Source organism: Nymphaea colorata, chromosome 6 (assembly GCF_008831285.2).
Source record: "Nymphaea colorata isolate Beijing-Zhang1983 chromosome 6, ASM883128v2, whole genome shotgun sequence".
NCBI lineage: Eukaryota > Viridiplantae > Streptophyta > Magnoliopsida > Nymphaeales > Nymphaeaceae > Nymphaea > Nymphaea colorata.
This window is the reverse complement of record NC_045143.1, coordinates 2,773,305-2,794,886: the sequence shown is the minus strand read 5'-3', so window position 1 is coordinate 2,794,886 and position 21,582 is coordinate 2,773,305. Positions and strand designations below refer to the sequence as shown.

Sequence of the window (21,582 nt, the reverse complement as noted above, 5' to 3'; positions counted from 1 at the left end):
CTAGGGGAAAATGCACACAGAACCATATGAAAAAAGGAAAAAGAAACCACAAGAGATTTAATACAGCAAATTTGTGTGTATGTATAACTGTAACAGAAAGATCCTAAGTCACCATAGTTGTAACTGTCTTCACGAGTTCACATATAAAAAAGCTCGAATTGTCCACCGTGTCATGGTAATTTATCATGTTATTACACTAGTTTTCATTGATTAAGAAGGAAAGAAATCTTAGTTTTTGGGTTTTATGGTTCATGAAATGAGATAGTGAACTTGTCACCAGGATAGTTGCTTCAGCTCTTGAAATGTTATAACTTATAAGTAATGAATGCTAGGCTGCTTGCAGATGAGAGATTGGCACTGTAAGGCCTTTGAAATGGATTGGTTAGATTATGTTCCAGGCACATATTTTTTTTTGCAAAAGGAGAAAAAAAAGATGACTATACTAATGTGAAGGTAATAGGTTATGGACAGCAATGTATAGAACTTAAAATCTAACTGGATGAAGGAAATCTAGAGTGTGTGTGTGTGCTTGATGTGCAGCTTATATTTTATTAGCTACATGTTTCACTATCTCATTTAGTTTGGTTTATCCATTTGCTTATTTATCTTTGTGATCCCCAAGTTGGGCAATAGCTAGTGGAAGGTTTGAAACTAAGAGCTATTATTTCTCATTGTGTGGTTTGCCTAATCCTGCTGTGTTGCTTGTTTGTTGTCAGTTACCTTCAAAATTAAATCAGATATTTTGTTAGCCAGGAAACAAGAAAGGAAAAATGCTTGACTTTTATAAGAAAATTTCCATCTGCTTAAATTAGAATTTAGCTTGTTTCTTCTTGTTTACTCTAGAAGTTTCATAAGGAACTGCTTTCTGTTCCATCATTAATAGAGATATCACTAGTTTCGTATGTCATGTTTGCTTCAGGCTGAGCTTCAACTAAATTTTCAGAAGAGAAGAGGTCATGGGTCCTTGTCTGTAATTCATCCAAAATTTAGTGGTGTACAAGGTGAAGCTCTTGATGTGTCTGCCAGATGGAGCGGTGATGTTGTAAGTACTTTATCTTTATTCTGATAGATAATTTATGTAGATCATGTAGACACTAAATCACTAAAGGGCACGTGTCTATGAATAGTAGGCCGAGTATTCCTCAAGTATCTTATGGCACTGTCATGTTATTAATATGAAGTGTAGTCACAAATATATTTCTCAGGTTTCTATCAGCAAGGTTTCTCTTGGGTATTCTCCAAAAAGAAGAAACCTAAAAAATAGATAAAATAAAATAAATGAAAAGTAAAATGAATACATAGAATATGTAAAAGTAAACAACTAAATGAGTTAGAATTTGCTAATTAAACAAGCAGCATGCTAATTGCATAACAAATAACAATTTAAGAAACAAATGAATAACTAACAAGTAACATGTAACTGGTAACAATCAAAACTAGCTATAAGCGTAAGCACCGTAACTGCATAAATTAGCCACAAAACTCATATGTCATACCAAGTTGTCGGCAACCCACTGCATAGAAGAATATTGTAATCCATCAACGTGATTCGAAGTTCATAGTTTCAATTCCCAAACTCTAAGGGTTTCAAGATCTTTAATAACTTTCAGCTTCCAAACTCTGGATGCTTACGAGTGAACTTCAGCCAAGTCAAGCTTGTGCTGGACTTGAGCTTGAATTGAATCTTACTCAAGCTCTGCTTAGTCCATCAGAATTGAGCTCGAGCTTTAGCTTGAACCCTGGGTTTTGTTTTTTGACAAGAATGGTGTGCTAAGACTTTGTGCACAGTTGGTATGCGGCTGTTGAAATTGTTAGCTTTCACTGTATGCTTTCACGGGCAAGTCATTTTTATGCAGTGAATTGGCTTCCTTTCAACTTTTTTTTTTTTGGGGACTGGTTCTGTTTTTAGATGGTAGCTGTCATTATGTCAAAAATGATTTAGTGTGAGCTTTAAGGTTGAAATTCTGTGCCATCATTCAGATAACTATTGAAAAGACTGTCTTGGAGCAACTGAGCAGCAAGTATGAGCTTCAGGGGGAGTATGTTTTGCCTGGTACTCGTGATCGTTACCCTGCTGAAAGGGAGGCAGATGGTTTGATGAAACGTGCCATGGCAGGGCAGTTAGGTAGAGTGATATCTTCGCTGGGGAGGTGGCGAATTAGGCTGGAGGTTCCTCATGCTGAAGTTGCTGAAATTCTTCCTCTTGCTCGTCTTCTTTCCCGAAGTAGTGATCCTGCAGTTCGATCAAGATCAAAGGTATGTTTTATGACAAATAAGCTAGATACAGCGACTAGTATGTGTTGGTTTTCTTATATTACAATATGATTGATCAAACATGACATTTTTAATTTTAAGGAAATGTTGAGCCCTAAATTCAACTGCAACAATCAAGGTATTAGTTTACATGCAGTTTGGCAATTTATGCTGGATTTGTCAATTATCTTAGAAACATTGCAATTCGGCAATTTATGTTGGATTGTCAATTAACTCAGAAACATTGAACCAGAAATGATCGAGATTCAGCAACTTCATGATTCCTTATTAGTCTCAGTCAGAAATCCATTCTAGTAGCACATAGCTGCACCAAGTTTGCTGCAGTTTGGTAAAAACAAGGGTTTCACTGGATCTTCAGAAGCTGTAGACCCTGGCAAAGTTTCAGGTTCAGCTTGTGCAATGAAGATCTTTGCCTACAGTATTCTTTGACATTCCACCCTGCCACCCACCTTTCTCTCTCTCTATGTGTGTTTTGTGTGTGTGTGTGTGTGTGTGTCTGACCACTGTGCTCCATCAGACAAATGATAGATTGTTTAAAATGGCCACCATTAATATGTCATTCAGATGGTCTCTTAAGTAAAAGCAGGTTTTAGTTATGTAACTGAACAACTTTCAAGTTGCAAGTGCTCCAGCCATCCTGCAATATATACCAAATGCAGTTTAAAATTAGTGTTATCAGTATTGATTCAGTTTACATGATTAGTTTTAGCAGTACTTGTGTGTATCGGCCCACATCACGTGATACACATTGTATTGGCCCCTGACACAGCAACGAGGTAGGGGATGATGAGGGCCCTCCTCTAAATATTGTCCAATATGGGGCTGACTTGGGCCATACTGGCCTGTATGGTGAATTCAGCCTCATATTGGCTAATATTTGAGTGAAATGGTACTAAAAAGATTTTATGTATAGATGAGTAGAAGTTATTTTTCTAATGGCCAATATGGCCTGATACGGGCCTTTGCGATTTTTCTTGGGGTTTCCGGTATGAGATCAAGACCAACATTTATGAGATGGTGATTGTCATTTTACATGGAAAAATTTTTAGGCAACAATTCGTTCTGAACTTATCTGTGGAATCATGTTAAATGGGAGGCATTGTTTACTGGATAAAGGTGGGGCACGTGACTGCACACCTTAACCAATGTAGATCTATGATTTTCATATTTAGGCACACCCACACACATTTGCTCACAGATGTACAAGTTAAAGATACAAGATATTAAACTATATTGGTCAAGTAAGGACCTTTTCAATACAGGGAGCATATTACATACTCTTTGTTGACTCTTAAGTGTGTTAAAGATGCTATATATTGGTCAAGTAAGGACCTCTTCAATACAGGGAGCATATTACATACTCTTTGTTGACTCTTAAGTGTGTTAAAGATGCTAGTATGCCATAGTTGCTGTTTTGAACCTCAAATTTTATGACATATTGGTTATACATCTGTTGAGCAATATTGCATACCTGCCCAATGTAAAGGTTTGAAAGAGGATGCATCTTCATGGGCCATTATGGAGGTCTGTGAAAATTTCATGGAGTAAAAAATTCTTGAACTTGTCAGGATTGCTCTTTGGTGGTAGTTATCTTCCTATTATCTGGTTATTGTCCATACAGCAATGGAAAGTTGATTAGAAGGAATTCTTTGATGCTTTATCTTTGTCTAATCAACTTACTCCCACTTCCAGATTTTTCCTTTTTGTGTGACTTGCTGCAAAATAGTTGTCTAATGAACTATTCCAAATCTTTTCTGTAATTTTTCTCAGGATTTTTTTATGCAAAGTCTGCAAGCTGCTGGATTCTATGCAGAAAGCCTGAATGACCAACTAGAGGTATGCCAATTAGCATGGCAAAGTATTATATAAGCAAAGCAACAATTAACTGTAAAAGGAAAGTGGAAGCTCGTTTCATCTTATTATTGACAACAACTCTCTTTTCCTGCAGGCTTTACATCTCCGGCATATTTCTTCGGATGATGTTAGTCTTGAAGATATTTCTCTTCCAGGTTTATCTGAACTCAGAGGACGTTGGCGTGGGTCACTTGATGCTAGTGGTGGAGGCAATGGGGATACCATGGTACGAACTTCAGATACCTTTGTGCACATTTTTCTTGTTTGTTCATGTCTACGATATCATCAGAAGCCTAGAACACTATGCAAACTTGGCTGCAAGTGCTTCCTTATTTTGGCACATGTTTCCTTATTTTGTTCATTCTGAAACCCTTAAACACAAAATTTTCTCTATCTCAATTCAGTATTAACTTACTGCAAGCAATATAAATAGAAACCGACAATTTGTGAGATACCCAAGACCTGGGTGCAGTTGCAGCAAGGGTGCAACATTGCTGTGGCTGTTACGTTTTTTGATGCTACTCTCCAGTATTTTGATATTTTGCCAAAATAAAGAGCCTTGCTACATCCATCCATGTGACACAGCTACACATCTAATTCAGTTATGGGGCATTCTTGGGGTCTAAAATGGAACCCTTTTACTTGCTTGTTGAGGGCATTTCATTGTTCCTGTACATGAAGATGATGGAATGCATTTTCAATTATTGGATCTTTTGTACACAAAAGTTGCCACATCATAATGCCATCAAAGAACTAGGCTGATGCACGGTTCTTACTTTCATACTGGGAAAAAAAGGGACTTGTAGTTCACATGGATAACTCGTTGTTACCTATTGTGAAGAAATTTCAGGAAATGTATTTGCATTAGAAAAGAAGGGGCAACTGCTAGAGGGAATTCTTTTCTGGAGTTTCAAGCATCTAGGTCTATCATTCGAAAAACTCAGCATCAGTCTGGTTCACCCACCTTCTCTGTCTGTCTGTCTGTCTGTCTGTGTCTAGTTTTCATGAAACTCTTGATGAGCATGCACTTCAGGAATTGTTTTTGAAGTGCATGTGCTTTTGTATCGAAGTCTCTTGGCTTTCAGGAATCTCTTGATGAACATTGCTTTTTGAAGTTTGGGAGCTTTCAGAGTGCATGAGCTCTTAAATTTAGAGAAGATTTTCCTTTCCTCTTAAAGGAATAATTAGGAAAAGCTATTGTCACAAATACTTATTCATTTTTTTGTACTGCATGCATTACCACTGTGATCTGTGAGAGGTATATTACTTGAAAATCACAATGTAAAGGGGCATTGAACTTGAACCTTTCTTTTATTTGGTCACCAAAGTATATTAAAAATTAAAACTTCCAAGCCACTTTTTCAGTAGATGCCTGGAGTTCAATAGATGAGGCAAGCAGTGGAAAGAAAAATGCCTTGGCTGTGTCTTCTATTACCTTTCAACTAATGATAAACTGCTGTCAACAGTTGAGGCAAACAGAGGAAAAAAATGCCTTCTTTTTTTCTTTTTCCACTATCTGTTAGCTGCTGCTAATCAACTTGCATATTTTTCTGAACAGGCAGACTTTGATTTCCATGGGGAGGATTGGGAATGGGGAGCCTACAAAACTCAGCGAGTTCTCGCTGTTGGTGCATATAATAACAATGATGGTCTGCGTCTTGAGAAAATATTCATACAGAAGGATAATGCGACTCTACATGCAGATGGGAATATATTGGGTCCAAAAACAAATCTTCATTTTGCTGTTTTGAACTTCCCTGTTAGCCTTGTTCCTGCTTTGCTTCAGGTTATTGAGTCTTCAGCAACAGATGCAATACATTCTTGTAGAGCAATCCTGGCACCAATTAAGGGCATACTACATATGGAAGGAGATCTTAGAGGAAGTCTTGCTAAACCTGAGTGTGACATTCAAGTAAGACTCCTAGATGGTGCGGTTGGTGGCATTGATCTTGGACGTGCTGAAGTCGTTGCTTCTTTGACCTCAACTAGCCGTTTTCTTTTCAGTGCTAATGTTGAGCCTGTCATCCAAAGTGGCCATGTGCATGTTCAAGGCAGTATTCCAATAACCCTTTTTGAGAATGATTCACTGATAGAAGATGAAATAGACAAGGAAAGCATGAGAACAAAATGGTTCCCCACCTGGATGCAAGAGAAGGTAAAGGATAATTCTGAAACGGTTGGTGACAAAAAGGTTACCTGGGAAAGGAATGAAGAAGGGCGAGAGGCTTATTTGACAGAACACTTTAAAGGGCTAAACTGGAACATTTCAGATGTTAGTGAGGTAAAAATTGATGCAGATATAAAAGATGGTGGCATGATGCTAATTACAGCTCTATTTCCATATGCGGATTGGCTTCACGGTAGTGCTGACATTGATTTACAGGTAGATAATGCTCGAGTCATCAGAACTTCGATCTTGATTTCATATCTAAATGCATGTTTCTAGATTTTTCTTTTATTTGATACACGGCAATAATGACTTTAGATATCATTTTTGGCCACATTCATCTGTTGTTTTGGTTCTATTACAGTTAGTTTTCGTCATAAAACAAGAGCTGAAAAATCTAAAAAATATAGAGGCGCTACATTTTCTGAAAGTTTACTACCATATCGCCATCTTTCAGGATGTGTAAAGTGTAAACATTGACTGATGGGTACCCTTTTTTTTATTTCAGGTGAGGGGCACGATTGAACAACCGGTATTGGATGGGACCGCTTCATTTCATAGGGCATCAGTATCGTCACCTGTCCTACCTAAGCCACTGTCTAATTTTGGAGGTACAGTTAATTTCAAATCTAATCGTCTATCCATCAATGTTCTGGAGAGCAGGGTAGGCAGAAAAGGAAGGTTAGTGGTGAAAGGGAATTTGCCCCTGAAAGCCAGTGAATTGTTTCCTGGTGATAAAATTGATTTGAAATGTGAAGTCCTGGAAGTGCGAGCAAAAAATGTTTTCAGGTGACTTGCATTCCTTTCTTGTGTATATATTCTTCAATCTTGTAGAAAAAAAAACTTTAGTGTAGCTTCAGTTAGCTGTTGCTTCTAATTTCTCATATAGTTGCTATTCTTACAATAAGTCTTTTTTTATTAACAGTGGCCAGGTTGATAGTCAGATCCAGGTTACAGGTTCCATACTGCAGCCTGATGTTTCTGGCATGATTAAACTAAGTCATGGGGAAGCATATTTGCCCCATGACAAAGGAGCAGGTGCAACCGTCAATAGATTAACAGCAAATCGTTCAAGTCTTGCTAGCAGCATTTACAGTCGGTTGGCTTCTTCTGGACATGTTTCACGCTTTTTTGGTTCTTTATCAACTGGTCCCTCAAAAGTTCCACAGCCAGCAGGTAATAACTAGGGTACAACAAGTATATTCTCATGAAAGTGCACAGATAAGAGTAAACATTTGGAATTTAGACTGGAGTTCCTATTATATGTAATACCATAGGAAAATAATGGTCAAGCTTTACATAGGCAATACTGCATTTTTGTTTCTTAGACAACGTATAGTTGTTCTTGCTTAACAAGCATGTGCTTCAGATGATAAAAAAATACGTACTGCATAACAAGTCAACCATATTAAAGAAACCAGCCAACATGGCCCTTTTATTGGTCACTACAGCAGCAGAATCACCCACTTGGTTGGTGAGACTAAGCAAATGAAAATAAATTATTGACCTATTGAAAGTAATCAAATGAATTTGATATGCCTTTGCAATATTATGCAAGTTTTTGATGTTTTGTGTAGATAATATTAAGAAAATTAATTGGCTTTTTGGACAGAGAAATCAGATGAAGTTGGACAGAAGAAGGAGTCTGTGAAAACAAAGCCAAGACTGAATGTTCACTTAAGTGACTTAAAGGTTCATCTTGGACCAGAACTAAAGATCGTGTACCCTTTGATTCTTAACTTTGCAGCCAGTGGGGAACTTGAGCTGAATGGTTTGGCTGATCCCAAGTGGATAAAGCCTAGAGGGGTTTTGACTTTTGAAAATGGTGAGGTAAACTTAGTTGCTACCCAGGTGAGCACAGTTTCTTGATCTTGGTTAAAGTTCCTCCTTATTTACCAGATTGTCTTTGCATTTTTTGTTCTAGTTGTGTTAATGAGCGTGGTTTCACAGGTGAGGCTTAAGCGGGAGCATCAAAATATAGCAAAATTTGAGCCTGACCAAGGATTGGATCCGACACTTGATCTTGCATTGGTTGGATCCGAATGGCAATTGAGAATCCAAAGCAGGGCCAGCAATTGGCAAGACAATTTGGTTGTTACCTCTACTCGTTCTGTGGAACAGGATGTTCTCTCACCAACTGAGGTACTACCTAAACTTAGAAAAAAGTGTTCTTTCCTTTTTTTCTCCATTTTTTCCTTTTGTTGTTAGGTTGGCAGCTCTGCAATGTGTGTGTCTCTTAATCCATAATTGTTGATCTGGTTAACAAAGTCCTTTTGTTTGCTCTCTAAAGCATACCTAGGCGTGCCTAGGCCCTAGGTGGCCCACCTTTTTGACTAGGCTTGCCACCTAGGTGCCCAAGTATAACATATGTAAGGTTTTTTTTTTCCGCCTCTGTTTTTTCTCTTCTACTTTGACTTTTCTTTATTCATTTTCTTCTTCTTCTTACTCATCTTTTTGCTTTTACATTTATTGGCTTTGGCCTGCCTTGGTGCTGCCTAGTCCCTTTGAAGGTCTACCACCTAGGGTCACCTAGCTCTTTCGACCATTGTGGTCCTTTCATCCTTTCAACTTTGAAGATAAGTTCATGACTGATATGTGTGGCCAGTGTGATATTGAAATTCTTAGGGCCCACCTTTGACTTGCCCATAGTCATGTGATGCGTGAATCTACATTCTATGTTGACTTCTTTGCTTGTGATTACGAGTGTTCAATATAGTCAGCTGAATTTTAAAAATCAGAAGTCGTGTCTGAATTGGCCTAAGTCAATTGACTATAAATAAATAAATAAATATATGGAAATAAATCAAGAAACATATATGTATAAAAAGGGAATGCAGATATAGACCAGGGATTACTCAGTTGACCAACAACTATGCTGACCAATTGACTAGTTTGACCCATTAGTCATTGGTTTGAAGAAAAGGTCGGTCGATAATTGACTCAATCGACTAGTCAGACTAACTATTTGACTAGTCGGGGTTTTGATGACTAAGATAGTTGAATTAAATAATCATTTGAAGGGAGATAAGTTCCTTCTTGCAATTATTTCATGAAGTGGGTGGGATCTTGACACAGTGATTAGAGGTCGTCGCTCTAATCTCTGTAGAAAGACGAATGACATGCAAATTGAATCTATCAAGGGAAATTGGCCAAGGAAAATTAGGGCAAACAAATTCCTATTCACTTCAATTCCTCAAGAACTACTTTTCCCCTTTAAATAATATTTCCTAACTATTTGGGTATTGGATCCAACATTGAGATAGATGGTCCAAATTCAACTTAATAAATGAAAATGATAAGGAATCAAATAAATAAATCACATCAAATTGATCCAATCTAAATCTAATCCAATTGGATAGCCATGGCTTGGATCTTTTAAAGGTCTCTAGAACGAACTACGAAGCCATGCACTTAAGACGTGTGATGCTCCATACATGGATGACCGCTAGCTGATAGACCTTATACTGTTCATGACCATTCTCATGGACTTCGAGCATGATGTGTGATGCTCAATTTGTGAGTTAATACCAGCTGTCGGAGCTTATAACCCATTCATGACCACCGCCACGGAGTTTTTGCGTGACCAAAAAAGTTTTCTTTTCTATCCTTTCATTCACATTGACAGCATTCAGTATAAGTTCAAGACACGTAAGTGCTCTAACGATGTCTCAGTCGGTAAGTCTTGACCAATTGGAAAAATCATTCATTTTAATTGAATTCAAAAGTAACTTCTATAATCAACTAGAGTTGGAAGTTCTTATTATATAAAAGGACTGCTGTGGTAACCTCTTACTCTTTCCTCCCAGCACTCCAATTAATTCAACAACTTAATTTGCCTGCCCTTCAACATTGTATAGCTGTGAATTTTTTGGCAAAATGATTGAAGTAATCCTTTTTGCCTGCCATGTAGTTGAACAAGGGCAAGTTAGTCATATTTCATGCTGCCATGATATCACGAATCAGATGGTTGCTGCTTGAGGATTTTAAGGCAAAGTGTTTCACGCTTTTTTTTTTTGAACTGGTGAATGTCAGGAGAAATGCATAAATTCTAACTGAATAATTGAAAACAGATACATTCATTGGTCACATGTTCCCTTACTTTTGCCACAAAATTTCAGAATGCTAATGGTGTTTACCATTAATCAAGTGTCAAGATAGTTGGCAACTTAGCACATGTATTCCACTTACAGGATTTCACTTCATAAAATACTGTTCTATTCTGCCACATCATTTCAAAATGCTAATATTGTTACTATTGTATGTTAATATGACTCAAGGTTCCAAATAGTTGGCACTTTTGACACCTGTTTTAGGCAGCCCTACATGTGCCTATGCTAGTCCGTCAAATACCTTCTTGTAGTTTTACTGGTTTTGTAGTTTTAACTGGTCTGCTTTTATTGTATGACAATTACCTTCTTGGTGTTGTTATGCTGGTTTTGTAGCTACTGGATTATTTTATTGTGCTACTGGCATAGATGTCACAGCTAATGAGGAATTTGAGTTGGGAAGCCTTACCTAGTTGACCTGATGCTTTTGCTCTGTAAATTGGTGATGGTTTCAAATCCAAGTTGGTAGTTTTGTTGAACTGCTTTTTGATACATGGTGTGCAGCTTGAAAGCTATCTCAGTAACATTGCATGTTAAGTATGTCAAATGATATGGACATCTCAACTTGTCTATCTATCATGGTAATGATTTCTATTGTCACTTTATGACTGGCTTGCACAATAAGTTCAGGTTGCTGAATATCTGAGGGATAAGTCAAGGCAGCATCTCTCTTGCTCCCTTGTTGTGGCTCTGTGTATTTGTGTGAACTGTTTCTGCTTGATGATAAAAAATATTTGGTTTTCTACCTGTTCTTGGTCTGATTGTTGTTTGAAAAGTAATATGTTTTTTTGTTCTGGTCATCTGTCTGATTGGACATGAATCTAAGATGCAACTGCATTTCAATGTTTCTTTTTTTTTTCTTTTTTTTTTTTTGCTTTTCCTGCCTTCGAAGATTTACACTGTATGATGAGAAAATTTGGAATAAATTTTGTATCTGAAGTCTGAACTACCTTTTGCAGGCCGCCAGAGTCTTTGAGAGTCAATTAGCAGAGTCATTGTTGGAAGGTGATGGCCAGCTTGCCTTCAAGAAGTTGGCAGCTGCGACATTAGAAACCTTAATGCCAAGGATCGAAGGGAAAGGTGAATTTGGCCAAGCTAGGTGGAGGCTAGTTTATGCACCCCAAATTCCAAGCTTGCTTTCACTGGATCCTACAATTGACCCACTTAAGTCTCTGGCCAACAGCATTTCATTTGGAACTGAGGTGGAAGTTCAGCTTGGCAAACGCCTTCAGGTATCTGATAATTTGTAATATGATTGAATTTGTTCTGCAAATAAACCTTGATTTGACTGAAAAAATAAAAAGTGTGAATTTACAAAATTGGTGGTTGTAAATTGACAAAACTCCCTGGCTTCTACTGCACAAATGTCATTCAACATTTGAACATTGGAGAACATGACTGTAAAGAGACAGGAACTGCATACTTGTCAAAGGTGACCACCGTTCAGGAAGAATGTGTGAACAAATTGGCATCTGTGCATTCTGAAAAGCAATTGTTGTGATTCATTGGTTAAACTTTCAGCTGATGAAGCATTGATATTCGCCTTTGTCCTAGTCACAGTACCAGTTTATAGTTTTCCAATTTGTCAAGTCCTTTGGTGAACTTGATAGAAGCATTAAGGGTGACTGTAGTTTAAAACCTACTTAAATGTCTGAATTCATGTAGGGTTCCTTTATTTATTTATTTATTTATTTTTCATTGTTACACAGTTCAGTAGCTTACACGCTTTTAAGAATATATCGTTGCTTATCCGCATGGAAGCACCTTTTCAGAAATCGATTTTACACATTCACTGTGGGTGTTTCACTTCTCCTGTACTGTCAGTTGATGCTGCATCCGGTGCACCCAAGTTAGCACTATTATTTAACTGGACAGCATCTTCTGTTCTTAATTTATGCCATGTCAGATTGAGCGACCTAAGTTTTCTCTATTCACAGGGTTCCCGATGACCTTTCAGATAACTTCCCTTTTTCGTTTTTCAGGCGTCAGTCGTCAGGCAAATGAAGGACTCAGAAATGGCAATGCAGTGGACTCTTCTTTATCAGTTGACAAGTAGGTTGCGAATCCTTTTCCAGTCATCTCCATCCTGGCGCTTGTTGTGCGAGTATTCGGCCACATCGCAAGATTAGTGTGCAAAAAATATGATTTCTTTTAGGTAGTTCAGTTGTACAAAAGAAAATTGTTTTCTGGAGAGAGAAATAAAAAGTGAAAAAAATGCGTTCTTGTAATTTTGGTTTTGTATATGATGTTATTTATCTGCATCTATGTTGCAGAGTCTGTATATATTATATTGCTGTAAATATGGTATAATCAATGGGTTAGAGAAAGTGCATTTTTACAGGAAACATCTTTTCTTTTCTGAATGGGGTTTCTAACACGCCCATCTTTTTATCTTTGGTGGCATTGCTCACTGCTAAGACGTGGAATCATAAACAGCCTGACTATTAGATGCTTGACAATGTGGTGCAGTAATACCCAACCCCAGATAATGTCAATTATTGAAGATCAAGCTCTGGGTTTTTAATTTAACTCAAGGCATTGAGATTTTAGGGCCAGACAAGTAAAAATTGCGTTGCTGTTTCTTCAAGCAATGACAACTTATCTGTGGAGCTGGCCTTCTCCATGCTTCCATTGTCAAGCCACGAAGCAATTAAACGCCATTGCCCCTGAGAATGAGTTGCTACCCTTGGGCAAATGACTTTGTTGTGAGCTCCTCCTCTCCAAGTATACATTTTGCACGCTATATACTTTTTCTTTCGTAACTAGTTATTATTAACAGAAACAGGCAAGGGTTAAACCACTTAGTGAGCATGCTTCTTGTGGTTAAATGAACTCTGGATAAATCCCAACCGCCACCACGCTGTACGCGGTACATGTTATCTAAGCCAAGCTAAAAAACATCTTAGATTCAAAATTAGCTCATGCTAAAATATAAGGTTGCAAGTGGTTCCGATCTGGTTTGAGAATTTTGCCAATTTCTAATGTATGGAATCTGCTTCTGACCCGACTTCTAGTACATCTTGCTGTACCGATTTGCAACTTTACTGACAGAAAAAAACAGAAAATCAACATACAGAAAAAACAGAAAAGCGACTTACTTTTAGTCAATCAAACCATGTCGATCATTGAGTTGTTCAATACATTTACCAACCCTGTCTGAAGGACTGAATGGAATTTTCAGACTTGGTAAATGTTTTGGATTCAGTTGATACAGAAATAGTAAAATCAATGTAATAATAAGAAAAAAGCAACATCGCCAAAAAACATTCTAACCACTGGACATGCGTAATGTATTGTGTCTACTAACAACTAAGAACATAAAACCCGTAAGACCCATTTGACCGCACCTTTTATTTTATGTAGCTCGAAGTATCTTTTGACGATTAACTATTAACCCGGTGATTCGGGAACGTTTTTGCCCAAATAAAGCAGCATATAAATGAACGATAATGAAAGGTACAGTTGAGGAAAAGGACAAGTATAAAACGAGAATGTGAGTTTTAAGTTCATCAATTGAAAGTGAAAGCTATTCCTTTTTAGTTTTTACTGCTCATTGAATTCAAAAAGATCAGTATTTTGAATATAGACCTTAATTCGAGAAGCTAGTTCTGTCATTCAATAGATATTAGATCTTAGCCACTGTATCACGTGATGCAAAATCCTGAAACTCTTTCTACCGAGGCTTTCTCTCCCATTTGGTATCTCAAGACAACGTTTTAACCTCGTAAGATGGAGAAAATGGTGATAAGACGGAACCTCATTTGATTGACACCCTCTTTCTCCCTGATGTATCGCAAAACATACTCTCCTCATGAATGGAGAAAGGAAAAAGGCAATGGTGCTTGGCAGAGTGTTAAGCAAAGGCATTAGGATAAAGTGTGGACTTCACGTTGAGGTTTGAACTTCAATCAACATACAACAATGATAATAAACTTGCATTTTGACATTCATTAGTGGAATTGCAGCATGTATAAAGAAATTAAAAAAAATGGTCTTAACTTTAATGTCGAGGTTAAAAGGGTCGGCAACTAAATAAGACAGAAAAAATGGAAAGAGATTCCATGATCACTGGCGCCATCGAACCGTCTTCTGTTTTGAGCTCTGATAGCAAAGAATGCATATTTGTGGAGTTCGAACTCCTCCTGATTGGTTCACCATAGAAGTCTATGACACAAAAAGGAGGAAAAGGGAAAATATGCATGAACTTAACGTGACATTAACTTCATTCGTACCAGTTTAACCATCCACTGATGAAAAGGAGGCAGTTATTAAAGTCGGTGGGAAATAAAAACCCTTCTATAATACAAGGGAAGGAGCCCATCTCATTGCTTTCTCTCATTCACCTTTGCCAAAATCTCTCCAGGCGATTTCTACGGAAATTTCAGTGGGGAAAAGATAGGTATCAGGGCCCACTTTTGACTGCCAAGATCTAGTTTGATTATCTGTTAGTGACCGTCATTCTGGGGGTTTGATGGCGATATGATCTCTCTGACTCGAGTACTGCCTTTCTGAAGGTAGCCTTAGATTCTGACATGAGTGTTGCCTTTTACGTTTGATTGTTCTCTTATTTGTGCTACCTATCTTTATTGTGTTCAATTACTTTTTTGAGTTGATTTCGAGTTCTCGATAGTTTTCGATTGGTGACACTTAATGTCTTTAGATTATTCAAGTAATAGTTTACTTCATCTCTTAATTGCTGTGGAAACCAGTACATATTCAAGGGCTAGGTGGATCTAATTTATTGCGGAAAAACTGCAATTTATCATGTTTCTTTCTACTTGGAGCCTCAACTAGGTTGGGCAATCAAACTGTATGCACATTTCAATCAATGGGAGTTTTATTGGCGGATATACATGCGGCGACTAGAGGTTTCGATTTTTCTTGCGATATTACCACACTATAATGTCAATATCCATTTATCAGTTTGCGGATGTGCGGTAGCTGACTAGTATAAAGATGTACCAATTATCACGGCTTTACTGTGTCAGATGCATATATAGTTATGTGGAGATCCAGTCCTGTGTTTTTGTTGATTAATCTGGTTGCTCCAGTTTCATCCTGTGACATGTTTATCTAGTTTGTGCTCGTAACATCTGTTCACTCTTGTTGAGGAAAGACCAACAATTTCATTATTTGCGGTGTGTTTACGTTAAAAAGCTAGATCCTTAGATCAGTTCTTTTGTCTATTTCTTATCTTCTTTTATCCAAATAGCAAGATTGACACAAAGTGGCCTTTTGATTCAGTGTTTGTGATGGCTGGAGGCGTGGTTATTTAAGACAGAACGGGTGCAGATGACAAGAGCTAGTCGTTAAATATTTTTTTTTGAGCCCTGCCAAGTTCAGACCCACTACAATGGAATCCAAGAAATTCTATCTGAATCCTAATGCTCCAGTTTTCGTACCTAGTAATTTAACACCTTCACAAGAGAAGAGCATTAACCTGGACAGTGATCCTGCAGACCAAGAAGCAAAAGGGGTTGCACGTTCCCGGTGTAGCGATGCTCCCACCAATGCCAATGTGTTTAGCGAATCATTTGAATTAGATCATCTCTCACAGGTGACGGGTGAAATTCGAGAGTTCATGGGAGACCCATTTCCAAGTGGAAGTGATGAACAGGCTCAGATTAGCCCGAATGACATTGTAGCTTCAGACTTGAGGTCCTTGTCACTCATGTTTCCCGGATACTCGGAAGAATCCGTACTTGATATTTATGCTGCAAACGATGGAGACATAGAGGCAGCAAAGGAGATGTTGGCACACCTAGAGGTAAATCAATGAAGTAAAAATCTGCTTCCACATATATGCTACGTTCAAAGATGACATTCACAAATCACAAGATTTATCTCCTCTGCCGATAGAAACCGTAGCATTGTTCCTTGTTTTGATACTCCTATAGTAATAGATCTGACTATTCTGGCTCCAATCTTGTAATGGATATGCTAATCAGTAACCAGTTTAAAGCCTGATCGTACTAAACAACTGATCTATGCAGAAAAGTTGCACATTTTCCTTCCATGTTACAATATATATTGACACACATACACACACACAAAGAGAGAGGAATCGATTCTACAGTATATGCATAAATTGTCTAACCCCTACAAGGTACCAAATGAAATCAAACCGTAAAAAGGTGAAGTCATGAATTTGAGGAGTGGCAAGCTTTTTTTTAGCCTCCACCACTCTGCAATTTGAAATGCGCTAGTCTGAAATTCGAAATGTGTAGGATGACCACATCCCACATAGTATGTCCACGATATGTATCCTTTTTTGTCTCTGGCACCACCGATTGCATCAAATAGTTTTGGCAGAAATCGCTACAGATGCATGAGAGCAAGAGTATCTGTTTTTGCGCCCTTATGACCTCGTCGGTCGCAGGATAACAGAGAAACCTGCACGTGCAACCTGAAGACATCTTTGTTTGAGCGTCAGCAGAAGCTTGTCACAATGTTATGTTTCGCGCATGCATGCATCTCAAGTTATTAATAATCAATGTGCATTGATTATTATTGCCAACTTAGTTGGTCATGTACTTGTTCTTTCAGGGTGTTGGTGACAAGTCGATGTCTTGACCTGCGGATGGCAACAAACCGTGCTCATCGACAGATCCAGGTACCTCAGGACATTCGCTGTTGTGTCTTGGTGCCGTAGCAGAAGGGCAATGTGAGATGAGATGAAAATGTAACACTAGAGATTCTTCCATATTGTTCTAGTTTCTCCGAGGAGTTGAGCTCGTCTTCATGTGAAGTATGAAGTGCTTCGTGTAGTCATTTAGAAGAATCATGTTGCTGAAAAAAAATCCACTTGTTGGAAAATCTGATGATGCCGTTCAGTGAGAGACATTTCAAAATCAGAATGGAAACAGATGCTTTGCGCGTGTGCTCATGAATCTCTCAACTGAATTGGTAAGATCTCCTAGTGAATTTCGGTAGTTGTTCACATAGCTTTATGTCAACTCCTAGTGGAAGCTAGTGGAAGCTGGTAGAGGGTGGTGTAACATTATGCGTTTGTTTTCTTGGCTTGTTCGATTGATGTTGATTGAGCAAGTAATTAGTGTTTGACTTTTCTTCGTCATTTCATACATAATTGCCTTCTTGTTGTCACTTATCTGCAGATAACGTGAATAATTTAATAAGGCAAATGGATATTTTATTAATTAAAGCAACTTACCCTACTAACAGCATCATAGTTACGAAAAACTTTGTATTAAAGGGAAATTTCTCCAAAAAAAATGTCTCGAAAACCGGCAACTTGATGCTTCTCTCAAGGAGGCGGTATTTTAGAGAAATTTGTTTCTCACACTTATCATCAGCCCAAAAGAGTAATACATCAGTGACCACGGGGATACAAACCTCGGATCCCCCAGTGTGAACCACCTTACCATCTGATTGTGCTACGTCCCTTGGGGCTGGAGAAACTTATTTTTCATTTGTCAGAAGATCATTTCATTTGAAGCGAGAAAACTCAGTTCTTATATCATTTATTTTCGCTCCATATTATATTCCTTCATCTTTTTTATTGTTCTAACTTCTGACTTTACCTGTTATCAATGTATCTTTCACAAAGGGGGTGAAAAAATGGGCGTTAGAAGGATGATACAAAACTGAAATACAGTATTTCCTTTTTCATAAGAGTGAAAACAAAAGAATTGAATGTCCAAATTGAAACAGTAACTCGCGGTCGTGGCATACAGATTTTAACCCTTTTGTTGGTATGGTCATCTGGGGTTGGGTAGTCACCCACCTGATTAGAATGACAAGCAACAACTCATGCAGTACACGTGAGTCCTTCAAGCCAAGCAGCATCCTATTTTTCTGTTCAATATGCATGCAAAACTTCGGAACCCGCGCCCGCACGGCAGACTATTTTTGCCATCCCTAGGAGCAAACTGTGCTTGGAGGCCCAACCAAGAATGGTTTAGACGATGCTTCAGAGACCTAATGAATGTCCAAAACTTATTTACAGATCAATTTACAGTTGCTACCAGTAATCATCACACGAGCAGATCCCGTCTTTGAAGTGATGGAAGCGGCTGGCATCTCTAACAACCAGTTCCCTTCCCGTAACAGCAGATACTAATTTGATGACCAGATGACAATCCCTGCAGACACGAAGATTCTTCATTACCTCTATGGGCCTTCCAGCAGGAACGCTGAGTAGTCCAAAAGCAACTGCCAACTTCTCACTGTGGTGACTCAGAGACCTAAAGTTATTGTTTCTTACGTAGCCCAGTACTTCAATCCTCGTAATCAAGTCATCCAATGTCTTCAATATACCATCCATTTGTGGATGGTTCAGGTTGCTAACTGTAAATGAATGGATCCTATTATCAACCTCAATCCAGCTACAACCGGGATGCTTTCTCACTCCTCTTTCATGCATTAACTTCCTGACCCTGGAAGCTTCGCCCAGATTGTCACCATCTAGATACATATTTGCTAGCAACACATAGCTCCCAGAGTCCTTCGGGTCCAACTTGAACAGTTCACTTGCTGCACGTTCAGCAAGTTCGGTATTGCCATAGATCCTGCATGCACTAAGCAGTGCTCCCCATATGTCAGCATTAGGTTGAAAGTCCATTTGATCAACAACCTTCTCAGCGTCTTCAAGGTATCCAGCTCGACCAAGCATGTCTATCAAGCAGGTATAATGCTCAGGAATTGGAGAAAGTCCGTGGAGCTTGCTCATAGAATCGAAATACAATTGACCTTCTGATAATAGCCCTGCATGACTGCAACCAGAGAGAACAGCAACATAACTGATATGATCAGGTTTTATGCCAGCTTGCAACATCTTCTCAAAGATCTCAATAACCCTCTTCCCTTGTCCATGCTGTGCATATCCTGTCATCAAGGAATTCCAAGAAACCAAATCCTTATCAACGATCAAATCAAAGACAGTACTGGCTTCTTTAATTCTACCACATTTTGAGTACATAGCAATTAGCCCATTGGCTACTGAAACATTAGCATCCAGCCCAAGCTTTGTAATATGGTTAAAAATCTGGCTTCCATGCTTCAGAGTGGCGAGATCAGCACAAGCATTTAGCAAAATGGAAAAGGTTATCCAATCTGGCCTTATTCTCTCTTCTTCCCTCAGCATAACAATATATAGTTTCAGTCCCTGTTCTCCATACCCATGTCGTATGTATGCAGCCATCATCGAATTCCAGGATACTATATTCCGTTCACGCATGGCATCAAACAAATTACGAGCTCTCGAAATATGACCCATCTGAGAATATGCTGTTACCATCGTTGTCCATGATATTATGTCCCTTATAGGCATTGTTTCAAAAAGAAGATTTGCAGCTTCAACATTTTCACATTTCACGTATAGACTAACAAGGGCATTAGCAACAGGAACAGCAAGTCCAAAGCCATTCTTGATTGCATAGGCATGGACCTGAACTCCAAGATTCATATTCTTTTTACTAGAGCAGTTCCCCAATACAGTAGCAAGAGCATAATGATCTGCGGAAAAATCTTGCGATGCTATCATATTTTTGAAGAGCACAAGAGCCTCTTCTTCCAGCTCATGTTGCACCAAGCCTGCCATCATGGAGGTCCACGATACTTCATTACGCTCAGGCAACAAATCAAATAATCGTTTTGCACAGTCTAATAAGCCACACTTGCAATACATGTCTACAAGAGCGCTCCCTATATAAACATCAATGTGAAGTTCACCACGTAAAATTCGAGCATGCAAATGCTTGCCCCAATCTAAGTCAGACAAGCTTGCACAAGCACTGAGGGCACTTGCATATGTTATGCCATTTGGCCTCCAACCCTGTTTGGACATCTCCTGGAACAAATTGAGACACTCAATTCCATGACCATGCTGAGACATAATGGAAATGATTGTATTCCACGAGACAACATCTCTCTCCGGCATTCTATTAAACAATTGCAGAGCAGGATCCACACCTGACAGTTTGGACAACCCCACCATCATGGAGTTCCATGTTAATATATCAAAACGAATCATTCTTCCGAAAACTGTTTGCGCACTCTTAATATCACAAAGTTTTATGTACATACTTACAAGCGCACACTGGATCGAATGGTCATCAACCAAAGCGTCCAGTTTAAGGGAAAAAGAATGAATTTGCGAACCAAGGCCGATCCAACACAGACTCGAACAAGAATTTAGGACGCTGACTAAGGTAAACGAATTAGGAATATGCTCAGAATCACGAAGCATACGGATGAATAGTTTTAGTCCTTCCTCACCTCGACCATTCTGAACGCATCCTGCGATGATGGTGTTCCAGGAAACTTCATCTCGCTCCAGTTCAGGCATTTCGCCGAACAGCTGGAGTGCATCTGTGATCCTTCCGCAGTCAGCAAAACCCATCATCAAAATGTTCCAGGAGAAAGCGTTCCTTTGAGGGATTTCTTCAAAAACCCGGCGTGCACTGTCTGGAAGCCGAAATTTCCCGTACATATCGATCAGGTGGTTGGACAGAAAGACGGAACCTGGTAGAAATCCGGACGTAACGAGGTGGGCATGGATGCTTTCGCCATGAGAGGCAGTTCCGAGCTTGATGCAAGCTTTCATAACATCGGAGAGACGTTGAGAGGCGACCATGTAAGCATTTAGGCATCGTAGCACCGGCGAAGGCCACACCATCTAACAACGACCATGCAAGAGCACCGCCCACAACAAAGACAATATCATGAAGCAAAATATGTGGGAAGGAAGGAAAGAGGCATTCCTCTAACGCAATCCAGACCTGTTCTGCTTCCTTCATCCTTCTTAGGCAACACCATGCTGCTGCTTCCAGCAGGAGCTGCGTTTTCACTAGATAGATTTTGTAGCTTCTGCAATAATTCAAAAACGGAGTTCTGCAAAATGGATTTTTTACGTAATCTGCAACTTATGGAACATTAATATGCAACCTTATAGCAACTCACAAATTTCGTTCCCGTTTGTTCACTTAAAGGGTGAAAGAACGAGTTTGCCTTAAAATGCGAGCGTGAAATTGGACTGCCTGCTGTCACCATATTCTCGCAAAAAAATTATACACATGAAGGCTTAATTAACACCGAAGTAAATCATGCAGTCAACTTAGTGAAAAATATCATTATGTTCTCAAAAGAGGGCGACTTGTGTGTTAAAAGGCATTCCACAACAGTGAAATCTCCGTTCTCAAAATGGTGACAATTGTATTTAGC

General features: G+C 38.8%; 3 protein-coding genes across 5 annotated transcripts in view; 2 read left to right on the top strand and 1 right to left on the bottom strand.

Moving 5' to 3' along the window:
- The window catches only part of LOC116255494 (protein TIC236, chloroplastic), a 29,476-nt gene extending 16,730 nt beyond the window's left edge, over positions 1 to 12,746 (top strand). Inside the window, exons 13-23 of the mRNA XM_031631338.2 lie at positions 920 to 1,042; positions 1,981 to 2,256; positions 4,045 to 4,110; positions 4,223 to 4,354; positions 5,687 to 6,511; positions 6,804 to 7,084; positions 7,221 to 7,471; positions 7,908 to 8,146; positions 8,246 to 8,437; positions 11,361 to 11,633; positions 12,384 to 12,746. Of these exons, the coding sequence (XP_031487198.1) occupies positions 920 to 1,042; positions 1,981 to 2,256; positions 4,045 to 4,110; positions 4,223 to 4,354; positions 5,687 to 6,511; positions 6,804 to 7,084; positions 7,221 to 7,471; positions 7,908 to 8,146; positions 8,246 to 8,437; positions 11,361 to 11,633; positions 12,384 to 12,530 (2,805 nt within the window). The 3' untranslated portion in view covers positions 12,531 to 12,746. The remainder of the gene's footprint in view (positions 1 to 919; positions 1,043 to 1,980; positions 2,257 to 4,044; positions 4,111 to 4,222; positions 4,355 to 5,686; positions 6,512 to 6,803; positions 7,085 to 7,220; positions 7,472 to 7,907; positions 8,147 to 8,245; positions 8,438 to 11,360; positions 11,634 to 12,383) is intronic.
- A 2,004-nt stretch (positions 12,747 to 14,750) lies between these two features.
- LOC116256488 (uncharacterized) lies at positions 14,751 to 17,401 on the top strand. Of its 2 annotated transcripts, none has more exons than XM_031632863.2 (3): positions 14,751 to 14,915; positions 15,646 to 16,168; positions 16,948 to 17,401. In XM_031632863.2, exons 2-3 carry the CDS (start codon positions 15,755 to 15,757, stop codon positions 16,972 to 16,974), a joined length of 441 nt encoding a protein of 146 aa, XP_031488723.1. In that variant the 5' UTR covers positions 14,751 to 14,915; positions 15,646 to 15,754; the 3' UTR covers positions 16,975 to 17,401. The 2 variants fall into 2 exon arrangements, with proteins under 2 accessions (XP_031488723.1, XP_031488724.1); XM_031632864.2 differs by lacking the exon at positions 14,751 to 14,915 and adding an exon at positions 14,939 to 15,269.
- Positions 17,402 to 17,995: 594 nt separating this feature from the next.
- Positions 17,996 to 21,388, bottom strand: LOC116255525 (pentatricopeptide repeat-containing protein At2g13600-like). 2 transcript variants are annotated; one of them, XM_031631380.2, is made up of 2 exons: positions 20,446 to 21,388; positions 17,996 to 20,331 (listed from the first exon to the last, which is right to left on the bottom strand). In XM_031631380.2, the coding sequence occupies exons 1-2, from the start codon at positions 21,035 to 21,037 to the stop codon at positions 18,383 to 18,385; spliced, it is 2,541 nt and encodes an 846-aa protein (XP_031487240.1). In that variant the 5' UTR covers positions 21,038 to 21,388; the 3' UTR covers positions 17,996 to 18,382. The 2 variants fall into 2 exon arrangements, with proteins under 2 accessions (XP_031487240.1, XP_031487239.1); XM_031631379.2 differs by having other exon boundaries at positions 17,996 to 21,388.
- Between the last annotated feature and the right edge of the window lie 194 nt (positions 21,389 to 21,582).